Here is a 25,616-nt window from a genome sequence, read left to right as displayed (position 1 = left end):
TTGGCAAACAGCTTGATGTACAATAAACTGGAAGGCTGCTACAGATTTTTCATCACCAGAAACGCATTGCTTAGCACAGTTTTAACTGATGTTAGTGTTGTCTGTGCATTTTTTTTTTTTACAGTTTCCCAAATGCATATCTCATTGCAGATAAGAAATGAGTACATTTTCAGTAAGTGATTGTTTGTTTGAAAAGCACAGCCTCCAAATACAAATTAAGCCTCAACTTTTGAGAAATTTGAGATTGAATCAGAGAACTAACTTTAATGGATCTTGTTTAATCTCAGAAACAAAGAAAAGCAGCAACAAAAGTCAAACTTTTACAACTACAACTACATTCATAGCACTCATACATGACATAACATAAATTATTGCACAGTATCTGTGAATACAGAGTGTGTGATTGGCTGAGCTTCACCCTGTCTTACTCTGTATTGTGGTCAGTTACACTTATTGAAGTGTTGCAGCATGAAACTATAATGCGTTGTTATATTATAATTAGAGTGAGTGCTCTTGACCATCCTTTATTTAACTTTTAATTAAGATATCAAGAAAGCAAGTCAAAACTTGTGTCTGTTCCAACAACAGACACAAGTTGTTTCCTTCTTGTTTTAGAGTTTTACCAGTCAAATCAGGCTTTCTATAACCATCCAACCATGCAGGAGTGCCGCAAGAATCAGAAAGTGATCTGCAAATGCATGCACCACTTTGTGTTCCTTGATGCATGAAAGTATATCATACGATTGTTTTTAATTTATTTTATTTTAGTAAACACTTAATATACAGGTAATGCTTTGAGTCTAATGTATAATACATGGTCATTTTTACAGCTGGAATATACATATTTCATTCACAGTAAAGACATATTTTACATTGATTGCACATTTTTAAACATTATTTTTGTTGTCCAGTGAACCAACTGACTGAAACAGTTTGGGGTGATTTTTGCACATCTAGATGTGTGTAGAGGCTCGTCCATCCATGGAGCTGGACCTGGACAGGTAACGGCTGGTGGTACGACCTTCATCTCCCATTGCATTCTCCATCTTTGAAAGCAGAGAGCTCTTAAACTTACGCCTGAAGTCGTTGCCCATGAAAACGTACAACACAGGATTGAGGAAGCTGTTTGCTGCTGCCAAAGCAGTGCCTGCTTTGAGTCCGATCTTCAAAATGGTGAGGTTGTGGTGGTGGGGGTTCAGCTCAAGCAGGATGAACACGTGGTACGGAAGCCAGCAGATGAAGAACCCAACAATCAGAGCAGTCATCACCTTGAATGGTTTGGTGTTTTTGGCCATCCTGTTGGTTCGAAGCTTGAGGATGATGATAGAGTAGCAGATGGTAATGATGATGAAAGGGATAACAAAGCCAGCGATGAAACGGCTCACTGCGACAAACTTGTGACCGTGTTGGTGTGTGTAACTGTTCAAGCAAATCATCCGACCTAGGTGTTCCTTAACATCCCGAAAAATCATAGAGGGAATGCTAACTGCGATGGCGAGCAACCACGCCATGACAACAGCAACTAATGCCTTTCTAACAGTGCGCTGGTTCTGAGCCCAAACTGGAAACATGACTGAAACACAGCGGTCGACACTGATGAGGACAAGGACGAAGATGCTGCTGAACATGTTGAGGAACATAACTGACGGGATAAACTTGCACAAAAAACTGCCAAAAATCCAATCCTCAGTCACCGTGTAGGCAATGGTGAATGGGATGAGGGAGCAGAACATAAAGTCAGAGAACGCAAGGCTCAGGTACCATATGGTGTTGACTGTTTTCTTCATCTTGAAGCCAGAAATCCAGATGACCAAAGCATTCCCACAGGTGCCCAGCAGGAAAATGATCACATTAATTATGACTAAAGTCACACAGGAGCCTTCACATTTTGGCTTGTGCTGAAAAACTGGCTCTTCATGTGTAGTGATATTGGAGGAATCATTATAAGTGTAGGACGTATTTTCAGAATAGTCATAGTCCCAATTTTCTACATAATCCATTTCTTCTAAGGGTGAAAATATGTTTGGAATTTCTGTGAAAACAAACAAACAAACATTTAATTTAAACAAATGTTTCCCATTTTAATTTTAATCTGAATAAACATCTTTGTGTATAACTGCATATAATTAAACAACAACAACAACATACCTGCAGCAACAACTGTTCTCTGCTGGTGATGATCGTGTCCAGTGCACAGTACCAACTGAGCTGAGATAATGCTTGCAGAGGTATAAGAAACAGCATGCAACCAAAGTCAGCTGACAGGGTGGTTTCTTAACACTTCCATCTCCTAATTTCACTACTGCATTTTGTGGTCTTGCACTTTAATAGCTCTGAGGCATTTGATTGTTTTTTGTGGATGTTTTTCTTCTTCTTTCCTTTTCTTTTCTTTTCTTTTCTTTTCTTTTTTCAACCTAAACAATTTTTTACTTTTTTATATATCAAATTACTGATGACTGATCGTAGTCCTAGAAACCGCAGCATTAGGCTGTTATTAGCTATTACTTATTATTATTACCCATATGATCAGTGGGCAAGGTTAAATATTAATATCCTACTTCAGCAAAGGTTATTATTCTCTTCTTCTGGCACGTAAATAACAAAAGTATTGAATTTGCCACACATGTGCTGCCCAGTGTGAGTTTTGTGACTTGGCTTTGATGGTTCTGTCTCTGACAGCTGCACGCTTTTGGCCAGATGTGGAAGGGAAGCAAGCCAGAGCACATTGTTTATTTAAGCTTTGGTCAACATGATTTTAATTTGATATTGCAACGCCAACCTCTGATGCAGATGATTCAACTAATGCGCACAAAGTGCAGCAGCTGTTGTAAACACACGTCTGTTATCATTTTAATGACTGAATTAGCTCTCAATGGTTGTCCTGCTGCATGGAGCCATAATCACGGAGGCAGACGCAGCCGTTCCTTAACGTTCTGGGTTTCTCCTGACCGCGAGGAAACAGCTGCAAGAAGAAGAAACACAGATGGCAAAGTTGCTCAGTGTAGAAATGCTGTGATGAGTGAGGAGGACGGCAGTGCGCTCAGGCGTGACTCCTTTTTGCATCTCAAACTTCCACTTTTCTACAAGATAATTCACTGATTGGGTCCATCAGGCAGAGAGGTGATCCAACGAGAAATGTGAAGGTGTTTTAAACTTTCTAACAAATTGAGGAAACCAATTTGTTTGTAGCTCACATTTTTTTTAACATGAGTTCTTATTTTGCATGACCAAAGCCAGACACTGAAACAAGCTTTTAGAGGTTACATATTTGGCTCATAGTGTTATGTAAGCTGTTATATTTATTGATTACTTGTTGTGAATTTAGCACTCACATTATGAAACACACTCATGGTTTATTTACAGTACTTTTATCTAAAAACAACACACAAACACAGGCCGCCCCTCTTACTTTGCCGTCATGAGATAATATGGTAGATAGCAACAAGTAACAAACTTAGTTTCGGAAATATTATGTGCGGATTGCTTAGCTGACCTCATGATGCATTTCAGCAAAACTACTTTAACTCAGAACGACTCTGCTGGATGGATGTGTTAGTGAAGGTAAGGTTAAAAATAACCACGCACGTATAAACAGTAAAACACACAGTAACCACATTTTTCTTTGCTGCACCGTGCATGTGAGAAAACACAACTTCCTGCCTCATGAAGAAGATGTGTTACGCTTTCATAAAGGACAGGAGATCATTGTTCATACTTTCACTAAGCATGCAGATATTTAACTGTTTGGATTTTAAAGGGTCACTTTGATAAGGGTGATAGCACTTAAAGCATTAAAGGAATATCATAAAAACATATGTTAAAAATTGTCAATAAAGATAATACTGCAGGTTCTGTAGAGTTTGGTACCGTTAGTTCTGCTTTACACAGAAAGGGGAGAGAGAGAGGTTGTTGTTGTTTTTCTCGAGGGTGTCAAAGCTAAAAATGATGCAGTGCACTGGGTTCAGAACTATGGCACAGTAAAAATGAGGAGGTTGTCCTTCACCAACCTATGCTCATAAAGCATCCTTAGCTGTAGCAAGGCACTGCGATATACATGGCCTTGGTTTGCAAGGTCTCCAGTGGAAGAGTTCGCAGATTAGAAATAAGCCATACACAGCAATAATCTACAAACCGGATTCCAAAAAAGTTGGGACACCAAACAAATTGTGAATAAAAACTGAATGCAATGATGTGGAGATGGCAAATGTCAATATTTTATTCAGAATAGACCATAGATGACAGATCAAAAGTTCAATCTGAGAAAATGTATCATTTGAAAGGAAAAATATCTTGATTCAAAATTTCAGTGTCAACAAATTTGAGTAAAAACTAAATTTGAGCATAACGAAGAGCTGGAAGACCAATTAACACTAATTAGGTTAATTGGCAACATGATTGGGAATAAAAAGAGCTTCTCAGAGTGGCAGTGTCTCTCAGAAGCCAAGATGGGTAGAGGATCACCAATTCCCACAATGTTGCTCAGAAAGATAGTGGAGCAATATCAGAAAGGTGTTACCCAGCGAAAAATTGCAAAGACTTCGCAGTTATCATCATCAACTGTGCATAACATCATCCGAAGATTCGGGAGAATGGAAGACTGTTCTGTGGTCAGACGAGTCATGATTCGAAGTTCTTGTGTGGGACGCCATGTCATCTGGACCAAAGAGGACAAGGACAACCCAAGTTGTTATCAACGCTCAGTTCAGAAGCCTGCATCTCTGATGGTATGGGGTTGCATGAGTGCGTGTGGCATGGGCAGCTTGCATGTCTGGAAAGGCACCATCAATGCAGAAAAATATATTCAGGTTCTAGAACAACATATGCTCCCATCCAGACGTCATCTCTTCCAGGGAAGACCCTGCATTTTTCAACAAGATTATGCCAGACCACATTCTGCATCAATCACAACATCATGGCTGCGTAGGAGAAGGATCCGGGTACTGAAATGGCCAGTCTGCAGTCCAGATCTTTCACCTATAGAGAACATTTGGCGCATCATAAAGAGGAAGGTGTGACAAAGAAGGCCTAAGACGATTGAACAGTTAGAGGCCTGTATTAGACAAGAATGGGAGAGCATTCCTATTTCTAAACTTGAGAAACTGGTCTCCTCGGTCCCCAGACGTCTGTTGAGTGTTGTAAGAAGAAGGGGGGATGCCACACAGTGGTGAAAATGGCCTTGTCCCAACTTTTTGGGGATTTGTTGACACCATGACATTTTGAATCCCCATATTTTTCCCTTAAAATGATAACTTTTCTCAGTTTAAACTTTTGTTCTGTGATTTATGTTCTATTCTGAATAAAATATTGACATTTGCCATCTCCACATCATTGCATTTAGTTTTTATTCACAATTTGTTTAGTGTCCCAACTTTTTTGGAATGCGGTTTGTATATTACTTTCATTATTAACGTCTCAGCTGCCTAAACGTAGTCTGGTGCAGGTTATGCCTTGGTATTTGGAATCAATTTTACAGCTGTAAAACTATAAATATGGATTTTTTTGTTCAATTTCAGTGTTTTTAATTTTTTTTTTTTAATATTAAATATTACTGAACTGTGTTTTAACACTGTTTCTCTCTTGTTTTTACTTTTCGAGCATTCTTTGTGAATCAAATATTCTAAAAAACATCTACAAAATAACATCTTTAATATTAATTCATATACTGTACAACATACTGTAACATTTTACTATCTCCCCACTGAGATGCTGTTGTTTTACACTGATGAGTTAAAATGGTAAAAAAAAAAGTGCCCTCATGCAATCATACATGTGTTGTTTTTTTTGTTACATTTTCTGCGAAAGGCACAGAGATTGTACCTTAGAGCTGATATTTTAAGAATAGGTTTCTATTGTGCAATCGTTGAGTTAACCCTGTGTCATTCTGAGAGGAAATGTACATGAGCAAACTGGTCATGTGTAACTCTGGCATTGAGCCACAAGTGGAATTTTTTATCCACAAAATGCGACTACAGCAGCACCGAAAATGGAGCAGCTCTTTGCCCAGACTTCTTTTGTGTTTGGCAGACTCCCTCGTTTTGTTGTGCAGCCTGATCGTTCTACTTCAGCTCCCCCTGAAAGCTTGCTGGAGAGTTAATTCAACAATAAAATGAGAACCAGCGAGGTTCAACATGTGGGTATGTGCTCCTCTAAAAATAAAAATTCCACTGCAATTTCCTAATTCGAGTGAGTCAAGTGATGAACTTGATCACAAATTTGAGGAAATGAAAGTTACTATTTCATATCTTCTGACATCAATACTTAAAAAAAACTTCCTTCCTTATATCTTGATTGCCATGGTAATACTGATACCAATGAAAATGATTAACTGTGTAGATTTCCACAGTGTGTACTCGGGCTGATTTTAAGCTTCAAACACACTTTTTCTTCTTCCAAACCCTTCTCCCCTCATAGCCGGAGGGTCCTCTGCTGTACAGTGTCAGCTTTCACTCGTGCTTGTGGGCCATCTGAATTGTATTTTGAAGTAACTTGAGTGTTATTACTGCTTTCCTCTCTACTGCTTGAAATCCATTTTACACATTAGAGTCTAGCAGAGATTCACCCGTCACTGGCATAAATCTGCTTACCTTAGATTAAAGTGGGATGCATTGTTGAGTCACAGTACTGCAAATAGATGCTGTGGTAAACTGATCTGTAGAACAAAGCGTGCCATTAACCTCAGGATGTGATTTTATCAGTTTATCACACAGCACATCCTCAGATACCTGTTAAGTCTTTTATTAGAACAGTCTATCAGGCAGGAACTCACCATCATAATGGACACATTTAGAGACTCAGCTTCGCCAAATAGTATAGCTGCTGAGAACAGCAAGGCACTGATACAACCTACAACCTGTATGCTGAATAAACATGCGATTGGACTTAGACGGGCCATTTCGTTCATGCAAACCGCCGATTTGTGTTCAGGTTTACTGAGGTTATTTGTCCTTGTTTATCTCAGATAGACTCAGACAATTGCCTCTCAAAGTGAAAAAAGGTATCTTGATATCACTGTGACAGAGACTTGGAAAAAGACACTTGGTTGTTTTGGAGTCCTTAAACATGCCAAATGAGTCAACAGAGATAATCAGAATCACAGGAAGCTTTCTGACATGATAAACCCCTTACCCACATTCCCGGTACACCGAGCAGAGATGAGCATATGTCAAAGATTTATTTGCATACGTATGTTGGCGCTCTCAGGTCTGACTGGCTGCCCCTGTGGCTCATTAGAGGCCATCATCAACGCAGCTGCAAGTTAAGTAGTCCAGTCAATCACCTGATTAGAGCTCACTCCTGACTGCAGAAGCACTGATTGACTCTTCCTGTAAAGAGGGAGCTTTTGTCTTCCCACTGTTGGGTTTTGGTCTGCGATATTGCACAGCATCTTTTCTTTCAGTGTAAACTACCACAAGTTTCAGTTGTTGGGAAATGGAACTATATAAACAAAAGCAACCAGAATCTATATCCAGTTACAATGCACTGACTGGGGTTTTTTTTGCTTTTTGTTTTATAGGAGCTCAGCGGACAAACCCGTCTGTGGTTATCATTAAAATATCTGCCTGGACTGTTGTGAAATTCAGGTTGCTAAGGTCCCAGTAGGCCTCATGTGTTTTGTTATGTGGTCGTGCGATATTGCTCTCGCCCTCTGACTCTGTGGCCTGCATGAGTCTTGTCTTCACTAACTATTGTATCCCTCCCTCCAACACTCCATGTTAAATTGCACTCTGTTACATTAAAACAGTGCAGAAATATGCAGGGCTCGCTCTAAATGTTTTAGGCTAAGATATCAGTCATGACTTCGGGACAGAGCCAAAGCTTTGGCAGCTACTCGGAACAACAATGTGTTGCTTAGGCCAACTTCACCCGCTGCACTGCAATTCAAATGAATTATGCTCCTGGCAGCAACTTTTCTCAACTTATCAAAATAAGACACGCTTTTTTCGGTTTGAAATAATGATGCAATTTGCAGTAAAATGCCTGCTGGAAACTTTAGTAAATCACAGCTGTATGAGTCATTTAAATAATTTGTGCTCTGAAAAGGAATCTTTGACAAATATACACCCAAAAAGGAAATTCCAAAAATACAGTCTTCAACCACCTCATGTATTTCTTTTTTATTTTATATATTTTACTCAGAATACAGGAAATAGGTACAGCAATGTATTAATACTCATGCAAACATAAATGGAAATACAGCATATAAGGAAAAAAAGAGTATTTGGTGTGAAATGTATTCTTTTTTGTAATTCTTTAAGTAGTTACTTCTTCAGGCCTCTTGAAGGACATTTAAAGCTCATTTTTATGCTGGCTGCTTTTTGTGGTGTAAAGCTGATCACACACTGCTTCATGTTGTGAAGCACAAAAGAGAATAACAGGTTAGTTGATCCATGTTGAAGTCCATAACTTCAACATGGATCAACTGAAGCGCCACATCAGGTCCTGTTTCTGGTCTTTTTCTCCCATTTCTTAAGGACATGACTTTCAGACACTATTCATCTGCTGGAGATCGTTTTGTAAGTCATACACATCTACTTTTGTCCTCATCTTGTCCAGTTTTCCTTTTAGTAAACCCAACAGCAGCGTTTTAATGCAGAGCAAATGTATTGCACTGTTACAGAGCATTAGTAAATCTGGACCTAGAATAAAACCCACTGGTTACCCGTCTGAAAAAATAATAGATTAGTTCTTCTTCCTTTGGACTAATGAAAAACCCATTAAGATAAATATTATTTTTTAAATATGACACTTGTTTGATCTTTTGTTCAAATGTACTTATTTTATTGTGTGCAGTTGGCTATGATTTTCAAATTGATGATGATTTAATGTTTCTGGAAGTATTTTGATTTTCATTACACCCTTCGAACTCTTCTATGGCTTTTTCTTCATCTTCCTCCTTTTGTCATTTATTTTATAAAGAGGTCTATAAATTAAAATCATACTGCGCACAGAGAAAAGAAGAAGTCATCAAAATCAATCGAGTTCAGCCGTAAACTTCCCGTGACAGTGCATGTAAACTTGTCTTTTTATTATTTAAACTGATGTAATTAGTCCAGACAAGCTAAATCTCATCATCATACTTTATTGATTTTGGTTTATATAGCTACACCAGTCATGAAAGTGGAAATGATCCAGAGCCCTTTAAAATAAACTGAGTTGACGTCAAAAGAAGCTCCACATGCGATTGTTTTTCTTTCCTCTGTGGTTTATGAAGATAAACATCTTCATACATGGAGATCGCCCTCAGGAGGATTACAGCTGGCAGCTTACCAACTGTAGTGTGCACAGACAGACCAACAAGACCCAGAGGTAAATCTTTCCATTAAAAGCCTCTTGTTCATTCAGACCAAAAGAAGAACTCACACAGCTGTCTGTCCTTAAGACAAGCGACCATAGAACCTTCAGCACAAACAGAGAAAAAAGCTCAAAATGCATGAAAAGAAAAGCCTGCTTCCACTTTACTGACCTGTTGCTTTGACCTCTTTGTTTTAAGAGAAAAATACACCTTTCAAGCCAAGCTGATGCCACTTGGCAGGTCAGTCTCTGTGTGACCAGAAGTGGACCATCAGACCCATAAACAGCTTCAGGAAAGTGTCATTTTGTATTTCATCCCCATATATTCGGTGACAACAGAACATGCTTATGGCGATATAGATGCTGTTTTTTGTTTGTTTTAATCTCTAAATGAAGGACTTTGGGTTATTTTCACTATGGGTCACACTGGAAAACGATCATAACATCAGTATACAGTTTACTTACATCCATAATTATGTCTAATGCACAATTTAGTCCAAAAAAATCCTCAACACTGCAATGCTGGGTGCCAGTTTAGTTCAGTGGAAGAGCAGGTGGCTATATGACGTACGGCCTGAGTTTAAGTCTGATCCGTGGCCCTGTCATGCATGTCTTCCCTTCTCTCTCCCCACTTTGCTGTCCAGCTACACTGTCTCTATCCAAAAACAAGGCTAAAAGCCTCCCTTCACACAAAAAAGTGGTGCCTCCTTCATCAACTTTCCTGTTATTTTGGGGGGATTTTTGTCACCAGTTGGCATTGGTCTGATAACCTCTGGTCTGAACAAATGCATATTTGCTGGGTGTCTGCTGGCAGTCAAATTAATCACAAACAGGTAAAATAGTAGCAGGTAACTGTGGTCACCAGCAGAGGCGGAGGCAGACATTTGATACACACGGGGCTTAGCCCTAAAGGGTAGTAGATTGAGATTGAGAAAGGTTTATATAATTATTTAGCCTTGTTGTGCAAACAAGCTGCAAAACTTAATAAATATAGAATTTGAAAAATAACAAACCTAAAAAGAAACACTAGGTACGAGATACATGAGGACCTGTGATACGCTGATACTTTTGGTAAACAACCATGTGACTAACATGTGTGTCTCACCTGCTCTTGTTCATCTCTGTTCTGTCCTCGTTCTCCATCTCCCTCTCTGTTCCCCCCTCTCTCTCTCTGTGCTGACAATCATCAAATATACAGTTGAAACCAGATATTTACAGACTCTTCGGATAAAAACACTTTTTTAATTGTAACATCAAATCAGACTAAATGTTTATTTTTTTAGATAAATATAAAAAACATATTTGTTAACTTTAAGAGTAAAGAGATAAACTGTCTGTATTTCTTAATTGCAAATGGCACCAAATTGTATTCAAACTTGAGCCACACTTATGGAGCTCCACAGTTCTTTTCCTGGTGTTTTGGTTGACATCTCTTGATGTTCCCATGTCAAAGAAACAGGCTCTGTGTTTTGCCTTATATGCATCCACAGCTGTGCCACCAATTTACTCACATGGACTCTACTAACCTATCAGAAGCTTCTTCAGCTCAGAATGGAATCTTCTGCAGTTTCTTATTAATTAACAATAAACTTAGAGCTTCTATTTTTATCACTTTCATCAAATTTAGGAGCACATATACACTGTCTCTCTGTATTCTGACATTTAACTAATTCAAAAGATATTTCAATATTTATTTATCCAAAACAAAACAAGTTTACTCTAAATTGATGTTGTGCAGTAAAAAAATGTTCTTGTGTTTTCCATAAAGTGTAAATATCTGGTTTCAGCTGTGAATATACTGCTGTGTATTGAAGTTCCTCTTGTTTTGCATAGAAATATACTGAACAACATACAAAGCATAATATATAAAATAACATCTACCTGAGTTTTTTCTTTGAAAGAAGCTCCTTATGTCCATTCTTGTATATCAGTACATTACTTAAACCGATTTATTTAGCCGTGGAGGGAAACAACTGAAAATATGAAATAAACACACGTGTAAGCTAAGACTCTCTAAAGAAACAGCATTGTTGTTGTTCGGCTTTTCATTTGTTGATTCACTTGAAGAGCAAGTAACGTAACATGGGTCAAGTGATCACTTTGATATCTTTCATGATTCACCGTCATATTTACATTATTTGTACAGTACGAATGATTTGCTTTGGTACCTGGTCGAACTTCAGTTCTCCTCTGTCTGCCTGGCTGCGTTTCTCCAACAGCGCACTCGCAGGCAGCAGCTGCCCCGCCCCCTCGCTCGGTCACTTAGTGCCTGAGCTCGGATCATACCAATATTAGGGGGGATTCATGCACAGTCGTAAATTCCCACAGTGTGCACTATGTGCTTCGAATATTGTGTGTAGTTTTTGTTTTATACAGTTGTCAGCCAGGCATCTAACTATGAAAAAATTACACTCCAAAAGGCTTCTGAAAAAACAACCCGGGCTTAAGCCCCATAAGCCACCCCCCCGCTCCGCCCCTGGTCACCAGTAAGTTCTAGGTCTATGTGACTGAAGCCTTAACCAGCTTGTTAGCTTACAGGGGCAAAGGTGCATCTTTTTGGGCATCACAGCTACAACTAAATTAACCAAAACTGATACGTGGAACAAACTAAAATTACTAGATTTGCCCCTCACCACCCCACTCTGTCAGAAATCTTTTGTTTAGCAGATTACAAAGAAATCTGTATGCTGCTCAGTTAGAAACTGTTTTCTTCCCAGTAATGATGCTTGTAATCTCTGTGTCACAACATTGTTCTACTCAAATTGCAAGAGTATATAAGTCACACTATTCTAATCGATATGTGACACAATATAAATTGTTTTCACTAAAGGTCGGCTAAGTAATCACTTGCAAGTTCTAATGCTAAACTTTCTTCAGTTTGCAGCTGGGTTCAAGTCTGTTTGTGCTACGAAGTGTGCAGAAAATGAAGCTCTGGCGCTCTGATTCCAAACTGCAGGACTTTAAAATGCGAAGCTGGCGGGAAATGGATGGAAAGGAAGATGCCGCTGGCTGTTTGTTTTTGTTTAATATGATGAAATCAGCCTCCAGATGGGATCCTAGAATGATTACCATATGGGCCCACAGTGATTTATGAGACTCGTTGGCGCTGAATGCCTCGGTTGCTCAGATTCCACCTGCCGTCAACACAGACTGATCACTCTGTCATATGAAGGAGGCAGTGATGTGTACATTTCTTTGAGATGTCAAAGAGTGTGTTAAAGTGAAATAAACCTATTTTATCTACATGGCAAATGACACATTTTCACAGATTCTGATGAGTCTAATAACCATGCAAGCAGACACAAGTTAATGAATTTTTGACAAAAGAAACGATGGATAAACTTAATAACGCTTAACAATAAAAGTCATCTGGTTTTATTTTCTGGGGTTCAGAAAAGAAAACAAATTACAGCCTTCTCTGCAGTGAGCCAACTATCCATATGTTGATTTATTTACTTTATTTCGTTTTCTGCAGAGCAAACAATACACAGACAAAATATTGGGCCGCACCTCTTAACCTTTGTGGTGCAGCCAGTCATACGGTTTGCTTTTACCAACATTTATGAAAGAATGGGTGATTTTAAAGAACTTACTAAACTTGAGAGAGATGCTGTAATAGGATGCTGCTGATGCAACAGGTCAGTTTGCGAAACGTCTTGCCTTCTAGATGTTCCACAATCATCTGTAACTGGTATTAATGCAACGTGGAAGTATTTTGAAACCAGAAATAAGTGTCAGAGTGGGAGTCAAGGACTGCTGAGGTGCATAGTGTGTAAAAGTTTGTTTGCTGGTTCTGTATAACTGTATACTGGGAGCTTCATGGGATAGTTTTCTATGGCTGAGCAGCTCCTCTTTTCTCCCTACACTGTATATTACACAAATCACCTCAGGGCATTATTTACAGTTGGATCAAACTCTGACTATACATGAAACACGGTGACAGATCTGATTACTGACTTGTTGGTGATACCAGGGGGCTTTCCTTGGGTGTTACTATTAATGGATTTCAAATGATACACCCACCCTTAAAAACAAAGCCATCCCTACTTGAGCTGTGTAAAGACCTCCACCAAGTGTGTGATTTAGTTTCCCTTGTCACAAAATCATCACCCTGCATTGGAAAATCCTTATAATATCTAGAAAAGCAGCTAAAGGCAGGCGCCTTCAGGCGAGCGCACAAAATCAAAGGTTGTCATCCAGTAGGATTGTCTTATATTTAATCAGGTTATAAGGTGCTCTAATTTTATTTTGTACCCATCTGTGTATTACCAAAGTAACCAAAACAAGTCACCTGCCAGTCATTTCTTGGTGGGTGAAGGAAATAATGAGCAGCTCACGGTTCCTGAGTCATCACTGTGTGCATTTGACAGAACTAGTGGCTCGCTCACCCACGCCTCTGAACAACACGGGCCAATGTGGAAGTGCAATAATAAGTGAAATAGCAAGAACTGCCTCAGGGAGGGCCATCGTAATAGCTGTCCCTCAACGGAGACCCAATTATTTTGGTCCCCTGTCTTTCTCGCCAGATCATTCACTCACCTATTGACTCTGCTCATTTCTTCAAGCTGGTGCAGGACCTGACATGCTGGTACATGAAGCTGGTACATAATGCATGACTGTTATCCAAGGGGATATGTTACTGACGAGCAAACAAATATGACAGTGTTTAACACAATCAAAGATACCAGCAAGACCATCAGTCAGATGCAAAGACAGAAGACAAATGGTACAGCATTTACACGGCAACATAGCACATTATCTATTTTGTCCAGACATTCATGGAGGGAGCATCTTTTTGAAATTCTTTGTGATTGGAAGAAACAGGACAGGCAGACGAGAATGCAAACTGAATAAATCATGAGCGCCGCTTTAGGCAAAATGTCACGAGGAAGATGCACACACACTCTTCACTATTGTATTTACACCTCAGTTATAAAATTAATCATCTACAATTCCCTGTACGGGTACCATGCAAGTTCACTCAGTTAACTCACAGTTTGTGGGGCAGCTTATTCAGAAAGATCATATCAGCAGCAGTATGATAGCAGGAAGTGTTTATAGTATTTGCAGCACAGTCAACAACCACACAGAAGAAAAGGGCTGGGTGGAGCAATAACACCTTAAAGAGGCAACCTTACTGTAAATTGTGCAAAATGGTTTTAATGCATGGGTATTGTCATGTATGAGTGTGGCTGAACTACGAAACCCGCTTCGCTGTATTAAGAAAAAAGCATCAGGGACAGAAAAAGAAATGCAAAGCCAGAAAACACTACCAATGCATGTAAAATTTTCTCATATATTGTATTTGGAATTGTTGAACGCTGAATATAATGATGACAGTGCAGCTGATTTCTGTACATTATGCAGTTTGCATGTAAATAAGTGAACAATATAAACAGGGAGTCGTTGTTGTTATAGTTTTAAAACTGTCATTATTTGTTTCTTGTCTCCTGTGTGAAACCTCTCCACTAAAACCTCAACAGAGACAAAGGCAAAATATTCGTATGAAGTCGAGGGGTCTGTAAAGCTCATTTTCTGCATATGTTTTAGTCTGATTTTCTTCATTTCGTGGAGGTGTTCGTGGACATGTTAAGGGCAGCCAAACACAGCTCTCTGTCCTCTATCTTGTCACCTGAGGGGAAAAACACACATCCTGACCTCCCAAATCGTCTTGCAGAAGCACTTGTCATTCTGCCACCGAGAGTCGATCCTGCAGTGACATGGGTATTTCGGATGCTGACATCTAAGGGCAGTTGTTGCTCTCAGTGTGGCTCTCCTGCACACTCTCATACATATTGAGACCCCCTCATCCCTGCCTGCTGAACCATCCATACTCCAGAGATTGCAAAGAGTGCCACCATCGCTCTCCCCCTCTGACTCCCTAACGAGATCCTCTATCTCTGACACCCAGCTCTGTCACCCAGAACAAAGCCTCGCCTCAGACAGAAAAGCAAGCAGACTGACTGCTCCACAGAGGCTGGATGGAGAAGAGCGAACCGTTAGGAGAAGAGGCACAATGCTTGTGCCAGAGGGATTTATTTCCTGCCCTGACAGGTTGCTTTTTTTCCAGGTGGGCAGATGGATTTTCTACCTCTAGAAGCACAGTTCTAGCCAGCAGCAGAAAGACAGCGTGTTATTTTAATAGTGTATGACAGGTCATCTCTGGAGTGTACTTTAAGTTAACATGTCAGCTGGTGTGAAGATCATGATAACGCACGTAGCAACCTGTGAATAAACAACATTTGTTTTATTCTGCACAGAGAATAATATGAAAGCTTGTAAAAAAAAAAATGCCGCATAGACATTAAACATTAATTAAAACATTGCTATAAGAGCTAAAAGCATATGACAGGAATGCATTAAAGATTAGAGATGCCTAACTAATCCCAAAGTAGCACAAGGCTTTTAAGGCAGTTAATAACAGAATTAGCACTCATCAATGATTTTAACTGCAGACTCGTGTGGTTTTTATCTGCTCTCACAGCTGAGAGGGTTAGCTCATGTCAGCATGTGCCAGATGGGCATAAAGCAAGTCCACAATATGACCTGGAGTGCATTCATCTCATGCCATCATTTATCCTTCATCAGTTACTCATTCTGCCATATTTGGCCTGACTTTTGAGCTAAAGGAGAGTCAAGAAAACCATTTTTGTGAACATTTCAGATGGAGAAAGGGCCAATATGTCCCCATTTTGATGCCTGTCTGTGTTGTCGCCAGCTGAACTGAATTCAAGAATGGAGGGAGGTACGCTGAAGTCGCTTTAGCCTCTACACATTCTCTTAAGTCTTGATTTAAGAAAAAAAAAAGATATAGTTGATTCTACTAGTTGCCCCAGCTTTGTGGGGGATCTTTGACTTTGAAGACTGTAAATAGCATCTTACATACTTCGATTTCCAGGAAGCATCAGCATTTCCTATCACTTAAAGTGTAAAAATAATGAGTGCTACACTCCTTTAATGCAACAGCGAGCACCTTTTCGTGATCATCCTGACTGCTCATGTCTGTCAAATGCTGTCAGTTTCTAACTGAGATTTTATGTTATTCATTTTTGGTCTCCATGACAAAGTTATTGATAACATCAGCTTTGCATCACTACAGATGTTTAGTTATCATCCAGAGTCAAAGATTACACATTGTTTTCTGAGCTTTTGCAGGAATCTGTGTATAGGTAAACTGTAACAAGTTAAATCGCTGGCCTGCTTCATGTTAACTTTGATTATTCGAGCCAATTTTGCACATCAGTGTACTGTCACACGAGGTGACAATTTATTGTCACACCTTGTGTCTTACTTGTGCTGCTGTCATACCAGAGATTCACTTCCACTGGTTGAGTCAATAACTGAAGGGAACTCAGAGAAGATTAGTCGCTGCATTCATCAGTAAGGTAAAGAAGTCAATCACCCATGCACTAAAACTGAAATAAATAAATATGGTAAATGGCCTGTATTTATATAGCGCTTTATTAGTCCCTAAGGACCCCAAAGCGCTTTACACATCCAGTCACCCACCCATTCACACACACATTCACACACACATTCACACACTGGTGATGGCAAGCTATTGTAGCCACAGCCACCCTAATAACTGAGGATCTCTGAATAACAACAAAAGGCAGACACAGACAGACCAACTTGTAGATGTGACAGTAAAGCAAGTGCCAAGAGTGGCTCCAGAGATAAATGAGAACAACCAGATACAGCTCATTTCACAAACCATTCGGAAACGAAGTGTGTTATCCAGTGGAATTATTCCAGAGCTAATGTCTTATTAATTTTAATCCACCGAGAGAAGCAGAGCTCTACTGTCATCACAGAATATATATATATATGAAAGCTGCAGGAAGTCTTCAGGTCTGGAAAGGGAAGGTAATTTCTTTGAATGGCCAATAGGAGGCGACTTATTTGATAATAGAAGAAATCTCTGGGAAAATGACCCATTTGTTTTTATTTATATCCTAAATGAATGCATTAGTTATGATCTTGTGACCTCACATGCTCGTTTATTGGTTTATTTAATAAACCAGTAATTTGTTCAATTTGTAAATTATTGTCAGATTTAGAATGATAACTGAAGACAAAGCAAGGCCAGATAAGGACGTAGCTACGATGACAGTGACAAGCTGCTATTACGATGTTTACATACGCTCGTCGTGGGCATGAATGTCATGATCATTTTGGAACTGTGTTTTTTCCTGTTTATATAAGACTGTACAGCAGACATCTTTAATAAGAACTGGGAGAACAAGTTTGAATTTATTTTGGACTTTTTCTAAAGCACACAGGGTCAAAACAGAAAGGCTCAAATATATGCAAACAGTCACTCATCTTAATAAGTGGTGCTGAAGGTTTGACAATATATCTTACTCTTTAGTGATTGTGATTGACTGAAATTCGTAGTTTCTGTTTGCATAAAAAGGATTTGCTTGACAGTGCTCGTTGGATTAACCAATATACAGTGGCTTGCAAAAGTATTCGGCCCCCTTGAACTTTCCCACATTTTGTCACATTACAGCCACAAACATGAAAAAGTCCTGTTGTGCTCTCAAGAGGACATCTTGCGCCTTCTTTTTCTATTGCTGCCACATTTATGTGAGTTGGGCTAACAGAGCACAGGGACTTTCTTTTCGAAATGATGAGGATTATTTTTTGCAGATATTATGGTTCTGTAGCTAAACAAAACTTTTATTCGGTTTCCTTTGTAGTGGACAGCAGGATTTACTACCTTACAGTTTCAATCCGTGTACATACTTGAGCAAGCACAGGGCACAATGAGATAGCAGGGATTTTACTCAAAATTGTGGAAGGAGGGTCGGTGGCTGTCAGATGTGGTGGAGGAAGAACAGACATTAGAGCAGGAAGATGAAAGCACAAAGGAGGATATACCAGCTTTTTAGGTGGCATGTTATAAGATTTTTCTTTTTTTAATGCAGGGCTCTGAAGATTTTAGGCAATACAATTTCTAGAAAGGGAAGAAGGAGCCTTTTCACTTGAATTCACACACACACACAAAAACACACTTCTTTAAAATGTAATTTCTTCTTTTATTCTGTTGATTTCTATAATTAATAATATATATGTTAAAAGTGCATTATCTGCTGTCTTTATCAATTACATTTAAATGAGGTTGGGGTTTTCTTTTTTGCATGAAACATGGAATCAGGACAACACTGGCAACAAACCACAGAGACAGCTGCTCCTCTGATTACATCAAACAGGAAATAAGCAACCAGGTTTAAGAAAACATCCTTGAGCACATCAGTGTTCGCGGCATGACTCAGATAACCTATGATCCAAATTTAGTAGTTCCAGGTTATAAGTCAGGACAGATTCTTTAAGATTAGGCAGTCCATCAAAGTAACAAATGCACTTGATGTCTTTGATAAGGTTGGAACAAGCCCTTCCGGATGGTGAGTCCTCTCATAAGCACAGTGCAACATGCCACATCATTCTGCTGACACCATGGACGGATGATTTCCTTCACAGGCTGCTGAGTAATCAAAATCCCAACACTTCATTACCCTGGTTTACACTATGCTGCTTACCCATAATGTACTTAGGTGACATCATTTTCTCCCAGCTTAGGCTTCTTAAAAGCTGGAAATGTCCTCCTCCAAGCTTCCTGCTCCACTGTCTGGCCCTCTAAGTATTACTCCACTTGCACCGTGCTGAGAAAAATCCTGTCTTCCACCCTCTGTCATACATCCATTACCTAGCAACCCAGGTTTAGTTGAGTGTTAGATGTGGAGAATGGAGAGTGTTCTCTTCATCTAAATGTTTTAATGTTCATAAAAATAAAATTAAAAAATGTCCAGAAATTCACAGAAAAAAGAAAAATATCCATAACATCACTTTATTCTGTAATAAAACAGGACCTGATGTCCATTACCAGGGACAGAAGATAAAAAAAATAGATAACTATTCTATTTGTTTTTCAATTGACGCTGTAGCATGTTTCTTTAAAAGGCAATATTTAAATAATCTAACAATGAAATATAAAAACATTTTTTCTTCTGTGTTTCAGGAAGATATGAGGGTGCGGTGCCTTTTTCTCAGTGAGGCCCGCCCTTCGCTTGTAAGGTCTCATTCTTCAAAACCAAAAAGGCGATGGCCAAAACACCATCTGGGTCTCAAAAAAGGGAGTTGGCAAACCACAAGGTGTCACCAGTTACGTCGCTGTGCCGATGTCTGTTAAACCAATATGCAGTTCTGAAGTAAGTGAATAGGAAATAAGCAGCTGGTAACTGCAGCCACAGACAAAGTAGCTGAGCCCTCAGCAGCGTGGTGCTTCTGAGAAGCTCACTTTGAAGTCAGATAACTACAGAAGCTGCTTCACTTAACCCTCGCTGATTGCTGCCAAGGCTGATTGAGGCAGGCTGTGATTTTGGCTCTGGTGATGATTGTGCTTTAGTACCTTAGATTTTGGCCATGATGCACTATTTGACCATGAGTGAAAAGTGTTCGGAGGGACCTTGTGTGCTTCTCCACAGCCATACTTCACATATTATCGATGGCAGGTTCTTTTGAGCCAAATACCAAAAATACATTTGGTACAATTAAAGTTAAGTTTAAAAACAAAAAGGTGCCCCAGCAGGTGTATTTGCACCAATCACAGCTCATCACTGGGAGAATACTGATTAAATATTTTCCCAAGTTTTCTATCTTCCTTCCTCTCTTTTCTCCAGTCAGACTCTCAGAAAAGACATGGCGACATAAATACACCCTTTACCACTATACCCTCCTATTTGCATCGAGAAGTCTGCATGAATAACACAGGTAAAGAAATAATGCAAGTCAAGCAAGCGCCATTATCCTCCAAGGCGAAATTGCTGTGGGTCAGAACAACAAAGGCTCTGTGGTGGGAAATGATGTTAGTGTGCAGCTGCAGAAAAGGGTGCAGTGAATTCAAAACCTCAGATTTCAGACGGACCTTAGAATGGCTGCTAATTCATAACCTCCCCTGAGATACCTGTGGTGAGAGTGTGTTGCTGCAGAGTTACAGGCTGTGCGTGAATACCAGCTATTTAGAGCTGATAGCCCGCCATGGCCATCTGCTGAAGATATGCCTAATAGTGTTGGCATTGGCGCACAGCCAGAAATATATCCTCAGCACCTCAAGCTGTCCACAGCAGGTGGTAATCTCTATAAAAGCCATTTTACTATAAACAGAGGATGCACATTAAGCTTTAAAAGACATATATAAAGCCTAATAGAATGGCAGTGATGTGAAGGACAAAGAGATAAACAGATGAGAAGGATTACTAAAATGTCACTAGAGAAAGAAGCTGAGGATGAGGATGTTACTCTTGGTTTATACGAGCATGGGTTCCTTTTTTGTTATATTCAAAGACTTGATAGCAATGGCTTTGAATCCTGATCATAGTGATTTTGAGGCCAAGAGCGCTGCTGCAGTCTTTAGAGGATATGCTGGACAGAGACCGAGTTGTTTGCGTAAAAAGCAATGCTGCCCTCATCTGTTTGTTAGGGAGTTTACATTCTGCTGGCAGAAGAAGGGCAAATGGAGGTGAAGTGTGTCTTTTAAATATTGGTCTATTTATTTCCTAGAACCAGTTACTCCCAGTTTATGGTCACAGGTGGAGGAATTGAAAGTAGCTTCCTGTTATGACCAGAAGCAGTGCAAGAGCTGGCAGTCGGGTTTGGGATTGAAACGGGCAAATCCAGGTGCTAGACTAAAAAGAAACAGTGTAATTACCAGAGAACACTAGATTTACATCTCCTCATGGTGATTGCATTTTGCTTGATATGCCTGCTTATTACCTTAAGACCTGATGAAGTGGGTGCATTACAAATTTGGAGAGGAGAATTGTTTTATTTTGGGTTTAGAAGAGCTGCAGCTGTACAAACAGCTGTATCTAAGACGACTACTGCTGTGGGGACAAGTACACCCTTACTGGTTCCAAAGCAAAAGGGATAGGTAACAACCAGGTTCTGCTCATCAAATGCATTTGATTCATTTATCTTCAGCAAGTGTAAGCATAAATGCAGAATTTCTGGCAGTTTTATTGCTCTGGAGCATTTAGATGTGTGTTAACATGATGCTACGATCTTCCCAGGAACATCCAAGCAAATTCATCCCAAATGTCCTTTAGACAGACGAGACCAAAGAGGAGATGTTTCGCTATGTAGAGAGGTGATGATTTGGGTTTGTTTTGCAGCCACAGCACCTGGATACCTTGAAGCCAAAGTAAAATGTGAGGCCATCAGTCAAACAGCTAAAGCTTGGCTGATACTAAATCACGCAACAGGACAATGATCCCAGGCACAGCAGCAAATATACAAGAGAATGGCTGAAAAAAATAATAATCAAGATGTTGCAATGGCCCAGACTAGGTGGTTAAGAGAGCTGTGTATAAACGAATACCACAAACCTCAATGAACTGAAGCAGCACTGTGGAGAAGAATGAGACAAATTTCACCCACAACAAAGTGAGAGACTGATGAAGTCATACAGAAAGTGATTACATTGGTTGTTGCTGCTAACAGTGGTTCTACAACCCCATAGGGAGTATTTAGTGTTTCACAGGAATGCACCACGATGATGATGATGATGATGATGATGATGGTTACAGAGTGCTTTGACAACTTCCTTTTTCACAGGACTGTATGTTGTTTACCCTGACTTGTCAAATCAAAATGATCTTTTGTTGTGTTTATGTCTCAAACACTGCAAAATTGCATGAATGAATATAACCTGAAATTAAAAAAAGGTTTCATATTTGAACAGAATGAGCTATATTCAGAGTTTGACAGTGAAATACTTAAACTTACTTACTTTAAAAAAAAATTTATTTTTCTAAATGTGGAAAAATGCTGTGCCCGCCCAGATCCTGCAAACATGATCTGTGAAATTACTCTGTTTGCACCTGTAGGTAGATTTGGTCTGCATTAGGTGAGTCTTTCACTCTCATTGGCTTTTAAAATGTAAAAAATATTTACATATTAATAGATTCTGGATCTCCTGAAGAGAGGACGAGGCACCGATAAGGATGGAAGTGAGTTGTTGCTTTTTCTTTCTTCGATAACAGGTCAAAGCAAAGGAGATTGTATAAGATGAGCAAGAGGGCACTAAAATATTAAGGGAGAGATCCACAATGATGGTCGAAGTATATACCGCAGGGGGGCGTTTTAAACCCCTATTTTGCAGCAAAGAAATAAACTTTTGTGAATTTTTAAAAATCCAATTTGTGTGGAGATTCTAAACATGTAGCTTGAGATCTCACTGAACACAGAAATGAAAGCTAATTTATATAATGCTTTCAAATAACTACAAAATAAGTACCCAGTTGTGTTTCAAGATTTCTCTACAGCCTTGATCTTTGGCAATAGAGGGGCTTTAAATAGGATTTGTTTCTTCTTTTACATGTTTAAAATACCCAATAACTAAAAAATAAATTAGATTACATTAGATACCTACTGATTACATAATGTCGCTCTTGTCCCTGAAAGGTAAAACTCGGGGAAAAGGTTTCCATGACTCAGCCAATCAGGGACGGCTACGAAACGAGAGTTGTATTGCTGTATTTTCACCCAATCGGCTCTGCCCTTCAATACACTTCGGACCAATGATATTCGAGGATGTTCAAACGTTGAGCCTAAGGAAGTTGGAGATGTGTGTATTATGTGTACAGCTGTTCCGACTCTGACAAAAAGCCAGCCGCCGTTTGGTCGTTAAGTTAGCTTAAGGTTTAGAGCCTCCGTTTGTAGCTAAAGGTAGCTTGCTTCCTAACTTACGGGCGTTAAAAGTTGTCTCGTTTAGTTGATCTCTCGCGGCAGCTGCCATGCTGCTCGTTTTCCTCCTGTTCGCCACATTTCGGGTCTCCATGCTGGAGTGAAATTAGATGGGGGGCATTACACCAGAAGATGGAGGATTTAACCAGGGGTCCTCATGGCTGCTGTGAAGGTGTGGAGTTACTACAGCGCCCGTGTCCTAGGAGGATGGGGCCCGCTGCTTTGCATCGCCCTCGGCTCACTCGTGGCGCTCCTGATGCCCATGGTTGGGGTGGAGGATCAGTGCTGTGCCTCCCTGAGAGGCATCGCTCTGCTCCGCTGCCAGCTGTGGGGAAGTCCACAGCAGCATCCAGCTGTGCAGTCCACCAGCCTCACCGTCCCCTTCACTGCTCTTGATCTGCTGCCTCAGAGGCCCAAGCCGACCAAAGGTACACTCACGTTATTTACTGTGGAGGTCAGCTTAGTTCCATATGCAGAACAATATTAACCATATGTCGAGAAAGAAGGCCGGTGTGAACTCATGTAGGGCTTAATTTAACAAATTTATAGAGAAAACTGCGTTCCCTTTATCGCTTTCAAGCTCTGGTCGTATTGGTTTTTCCTGTATGTTGGGATTTCTGAATGATGACATTGTGAAGACGTCAGCTTGTAATTCTCCAAATCCTCTGCAAATTGTAGGTATTTTCACACTGTTTTCTAACTGTGAAGACCAGCGAACTGTTAAGGAAAAAGAGGAAGCACAACAACTAAATGTAAAAATAACAAATTTGCTGCTTCAGTGTTTTAAATTGAATATTAGTTCCCTGAATGATTTCTGAAGTTGTTGAAAATTCTAGTTCATCCAAGTGTAATAACGTTTTTTTTTAATTAATTAATGAATTTATTCATATTTTGTCATGACATGACCTGCTGTTTTACTGCATCTTCACTGCTCACCCTGTCAATCATGTCGTGATTGCAGAGATGGAGCTGGAGGCCAAAGCTGCACTGCAGTTGGCTCAGGAGATGAAGAAACTTGGGAAGAGGGAGAAGGCTCACAAGCTGCTGGTGCATGCACTTAGCATGAACCCAGACTTCGTGGATGCCCTGACGGAGCTGGGGACCATTTTAGAGGAGGAGAAGGATGTCGTCCAGGCAGATCACCTGTACACCAAGGCCCTGGCCATCTCACCGTGCAACGAGAGAGCTCTGGTTAGCCGAGACCGGACCCTTCCCCTGGTGGAAGAGATCGATCAGCGTTACTTCAGCATCATCGACAGTAAAGTGCGCCAGCTTATGTCCATTCCTAAAGGGAACTCTGCATTCCGCCGAGTGATGGAGGAGACCTACTACCACCACATCTACCACACCGTGGCGATCGAAGGCAGCACGCTCACGCTGTCAGAGATCCGTCATATCATTGAGACGCGTTACGCCGTCCCCGGAAAGAGCCTGCAGGAGCAGAACGAGGCGATCGGGGTGGATGCGGCCATGAAGTACATCAACACGACGCTGTTGTCCAGATCAGGAGCCATCACCGTCAACGACATCCTGGAGATCCACCGGCGGGTGCTCGGCTACGTAGACCCCGTGGAAGGAGGGAGGCTGCGCACCAATCAGGTGTTTGTGGGCCACCACATCCCTCCTCACCCTCGGGACCTGCAGAGACACATGCAGGAGCTCGTTCAGTGGCTCAACTCCGACGAGGCGCTGCAGCTTCACCCCGTGGAATATGCTGCACTCGCCCACTATAAACTGGTGTACATACACCCATTTGTTGACGGCAACGGACGTACGTCGCGGCTGCTCATGAACCTCGTGCTCATGCAAGCGAGATACCCACCAATTACTATCCGCAAGGAACAACGGGCTGAATACTACGCCGCTCTGGACACAGCCAACGAGGGTGATGTGCGGCCCTTCATCCGCTTCATAGCCAAATGTACAGAAATAACTTTGGACACGTTGTTGATTTCTACTACGGAGCACGCCGTGGGGCTGCCGGGAGCAGGCCAGGACCAGACCTGTTTCGACTGCAAGCAGACCATCCCATTCCACAACTGACCATAGGGTAGGGATACAGGAGCATGGCAACAATGGCATGCAAACATAGATGTCATTTCATTTTAGAGCTCATCATAAAATGCGAATTCCTTTGTCCACATCATACCCATCATTCCCTCGTCACAGTTTGGATTCTGTGCCTGCTGAATTCATCAGCCTGCTTCAGGAAGGTGAACTGAAATTTTCTTTTTGTCGTGTCAGGTTTGCTTTACCACACCCTAATTTTCCCACGCAAGGAAAAGTTGTGTTGTGGGAGAGTTTAGGTGTTTTAATTCTCTATCATAGGAAACAGGAAACAAAACAAGATTTCTGTCGGACTTGAATCTTCAGTTTCAACTGCAGATGTGCACGGTGAACATTTAGTTCTTTGACGTAAAGATGATGTCTCCAGACACTGTAATGCACTTTCCTGTATTTTCTTATTTATTTTAAAATAAAAGTGGTCTACAATGAGCAAAGTAGGGCATCATTTGTATGACTTTATTAAAACAAGTTTCAGACCAGAAAAGAAGGGAGGGAAAAGAAACATGACATGA

At 40.4% G+C, this 25,616-nt stretch overlaps 2 protein-coding genes and 1 long non-coding RNA gene across 3 annotated transcripts; 1 reads left to right on the top strand and 2 right to left on the bottom strand.

The window, feature by feature from the left end:
* Positions 1–258: 258 nt before the first annotated feature.
* cmklr1 (chemokine-like receptor 1) lies at positions 259–2,197 on the bottom strand. Its single transcript, XM_076890848.1, has 2 exons — positions 2,149–2,197; positions 259–2,032 (listed from the first exon to the last, which is right to left on the bottom strand). Exon 2 carries the CDS (start codon positions 1,998–2,000, stop codon positions 954–956), a length of 1,047 nt encoding a protein of 348 aa, XP_076746963.1. The 5' UTR covers positions 2,001–2,032; positions 2,149–2,197; the 3' UTR covers positions 259–953.
* A 561-nt stretch (positions 2,198–2,758) lies between these two features.
* Positions 2,759–7,205, bottom strand: LOC143421396 (uncharacterized). Its single transcript, XR_013101029.1, has 3 exons — positions 7,126–7,205; positions 6,585–6,649; positions 2,759–2,962 (listed from the first exon to the last, which is right to left on the bottom strand). It is a non-coding gene; the product is annotated as an uncharacterized LOC143421396 (long non-coding RNA).
* Positions 7,206–22,864: 15,659 nt separating this feature from the next.
* On the top strand, positions 22,865–25,538 carry ficd (FIC domain protein adenylyltransferase). The gene is made up of 2 exons (XM_004544579.5): positions 22,865–23,465; positions 23,999–25,538. Exons 1-2 carry the CDS (start codon positions 23,195–23,197, stop codon positions 25,078–25,080), a joined length of 1,353 nt encoding a protein of 450 aa, XP_004544636.1. The 5' UTR covers positions 22,865–23,194; the 3' UTR covers positions 25,081–25,538.
* Positions 25,539–25,616: the final 78 nt, after the last annotated feature.

This window comes from Maylandia zebra, linkage group LG12 (assembly GCF_041146795.1).
Source record: "Maylandia zebra isolate NMK-2024a linkage group LG12, Mzebra_GT3a, whole genome shotgun sequence".
In the NCBI taxonomy this organism is placed as follows: domain Eukaryota; kingdom Metazoa; phylum Chordata; class Actinopteri; order Cichliformes; family Cichlidae; genus Maylandia; species Maylandia zebra.
The sequence above is the reverse complement of the archived record's forward strand: the minus strand, read 5'-3'. Positions and strand labels throughout refer to the sequence as shown.

What these genes read in the sequence shown, in the direction of transcription:
- cmklr1 (XM_076890848.1), bottom strand. Translation starts at nt 2,000, where the DNA reads ATGGATTATGTAGAAAATTGGGACTATGACTATTCTGAAAATACGTCC.
- ficd (XM_004544579.5), top strand. Translation starts at nt 23,195, where the DNA reads ATGGCTGCTGTGAAGGTGTGGAGTTACTACAGCGCCCGTGTCCTAGGA. An exon ending in GAGGCCCAAGCCGACCAAAG is followed by an intron (nt 23,466 to 23,998) that starts GTACACTCACGT and finishes TCGTGATTGCAG; the next exon opens with AGATGGAGCTGGAGGCCAAA.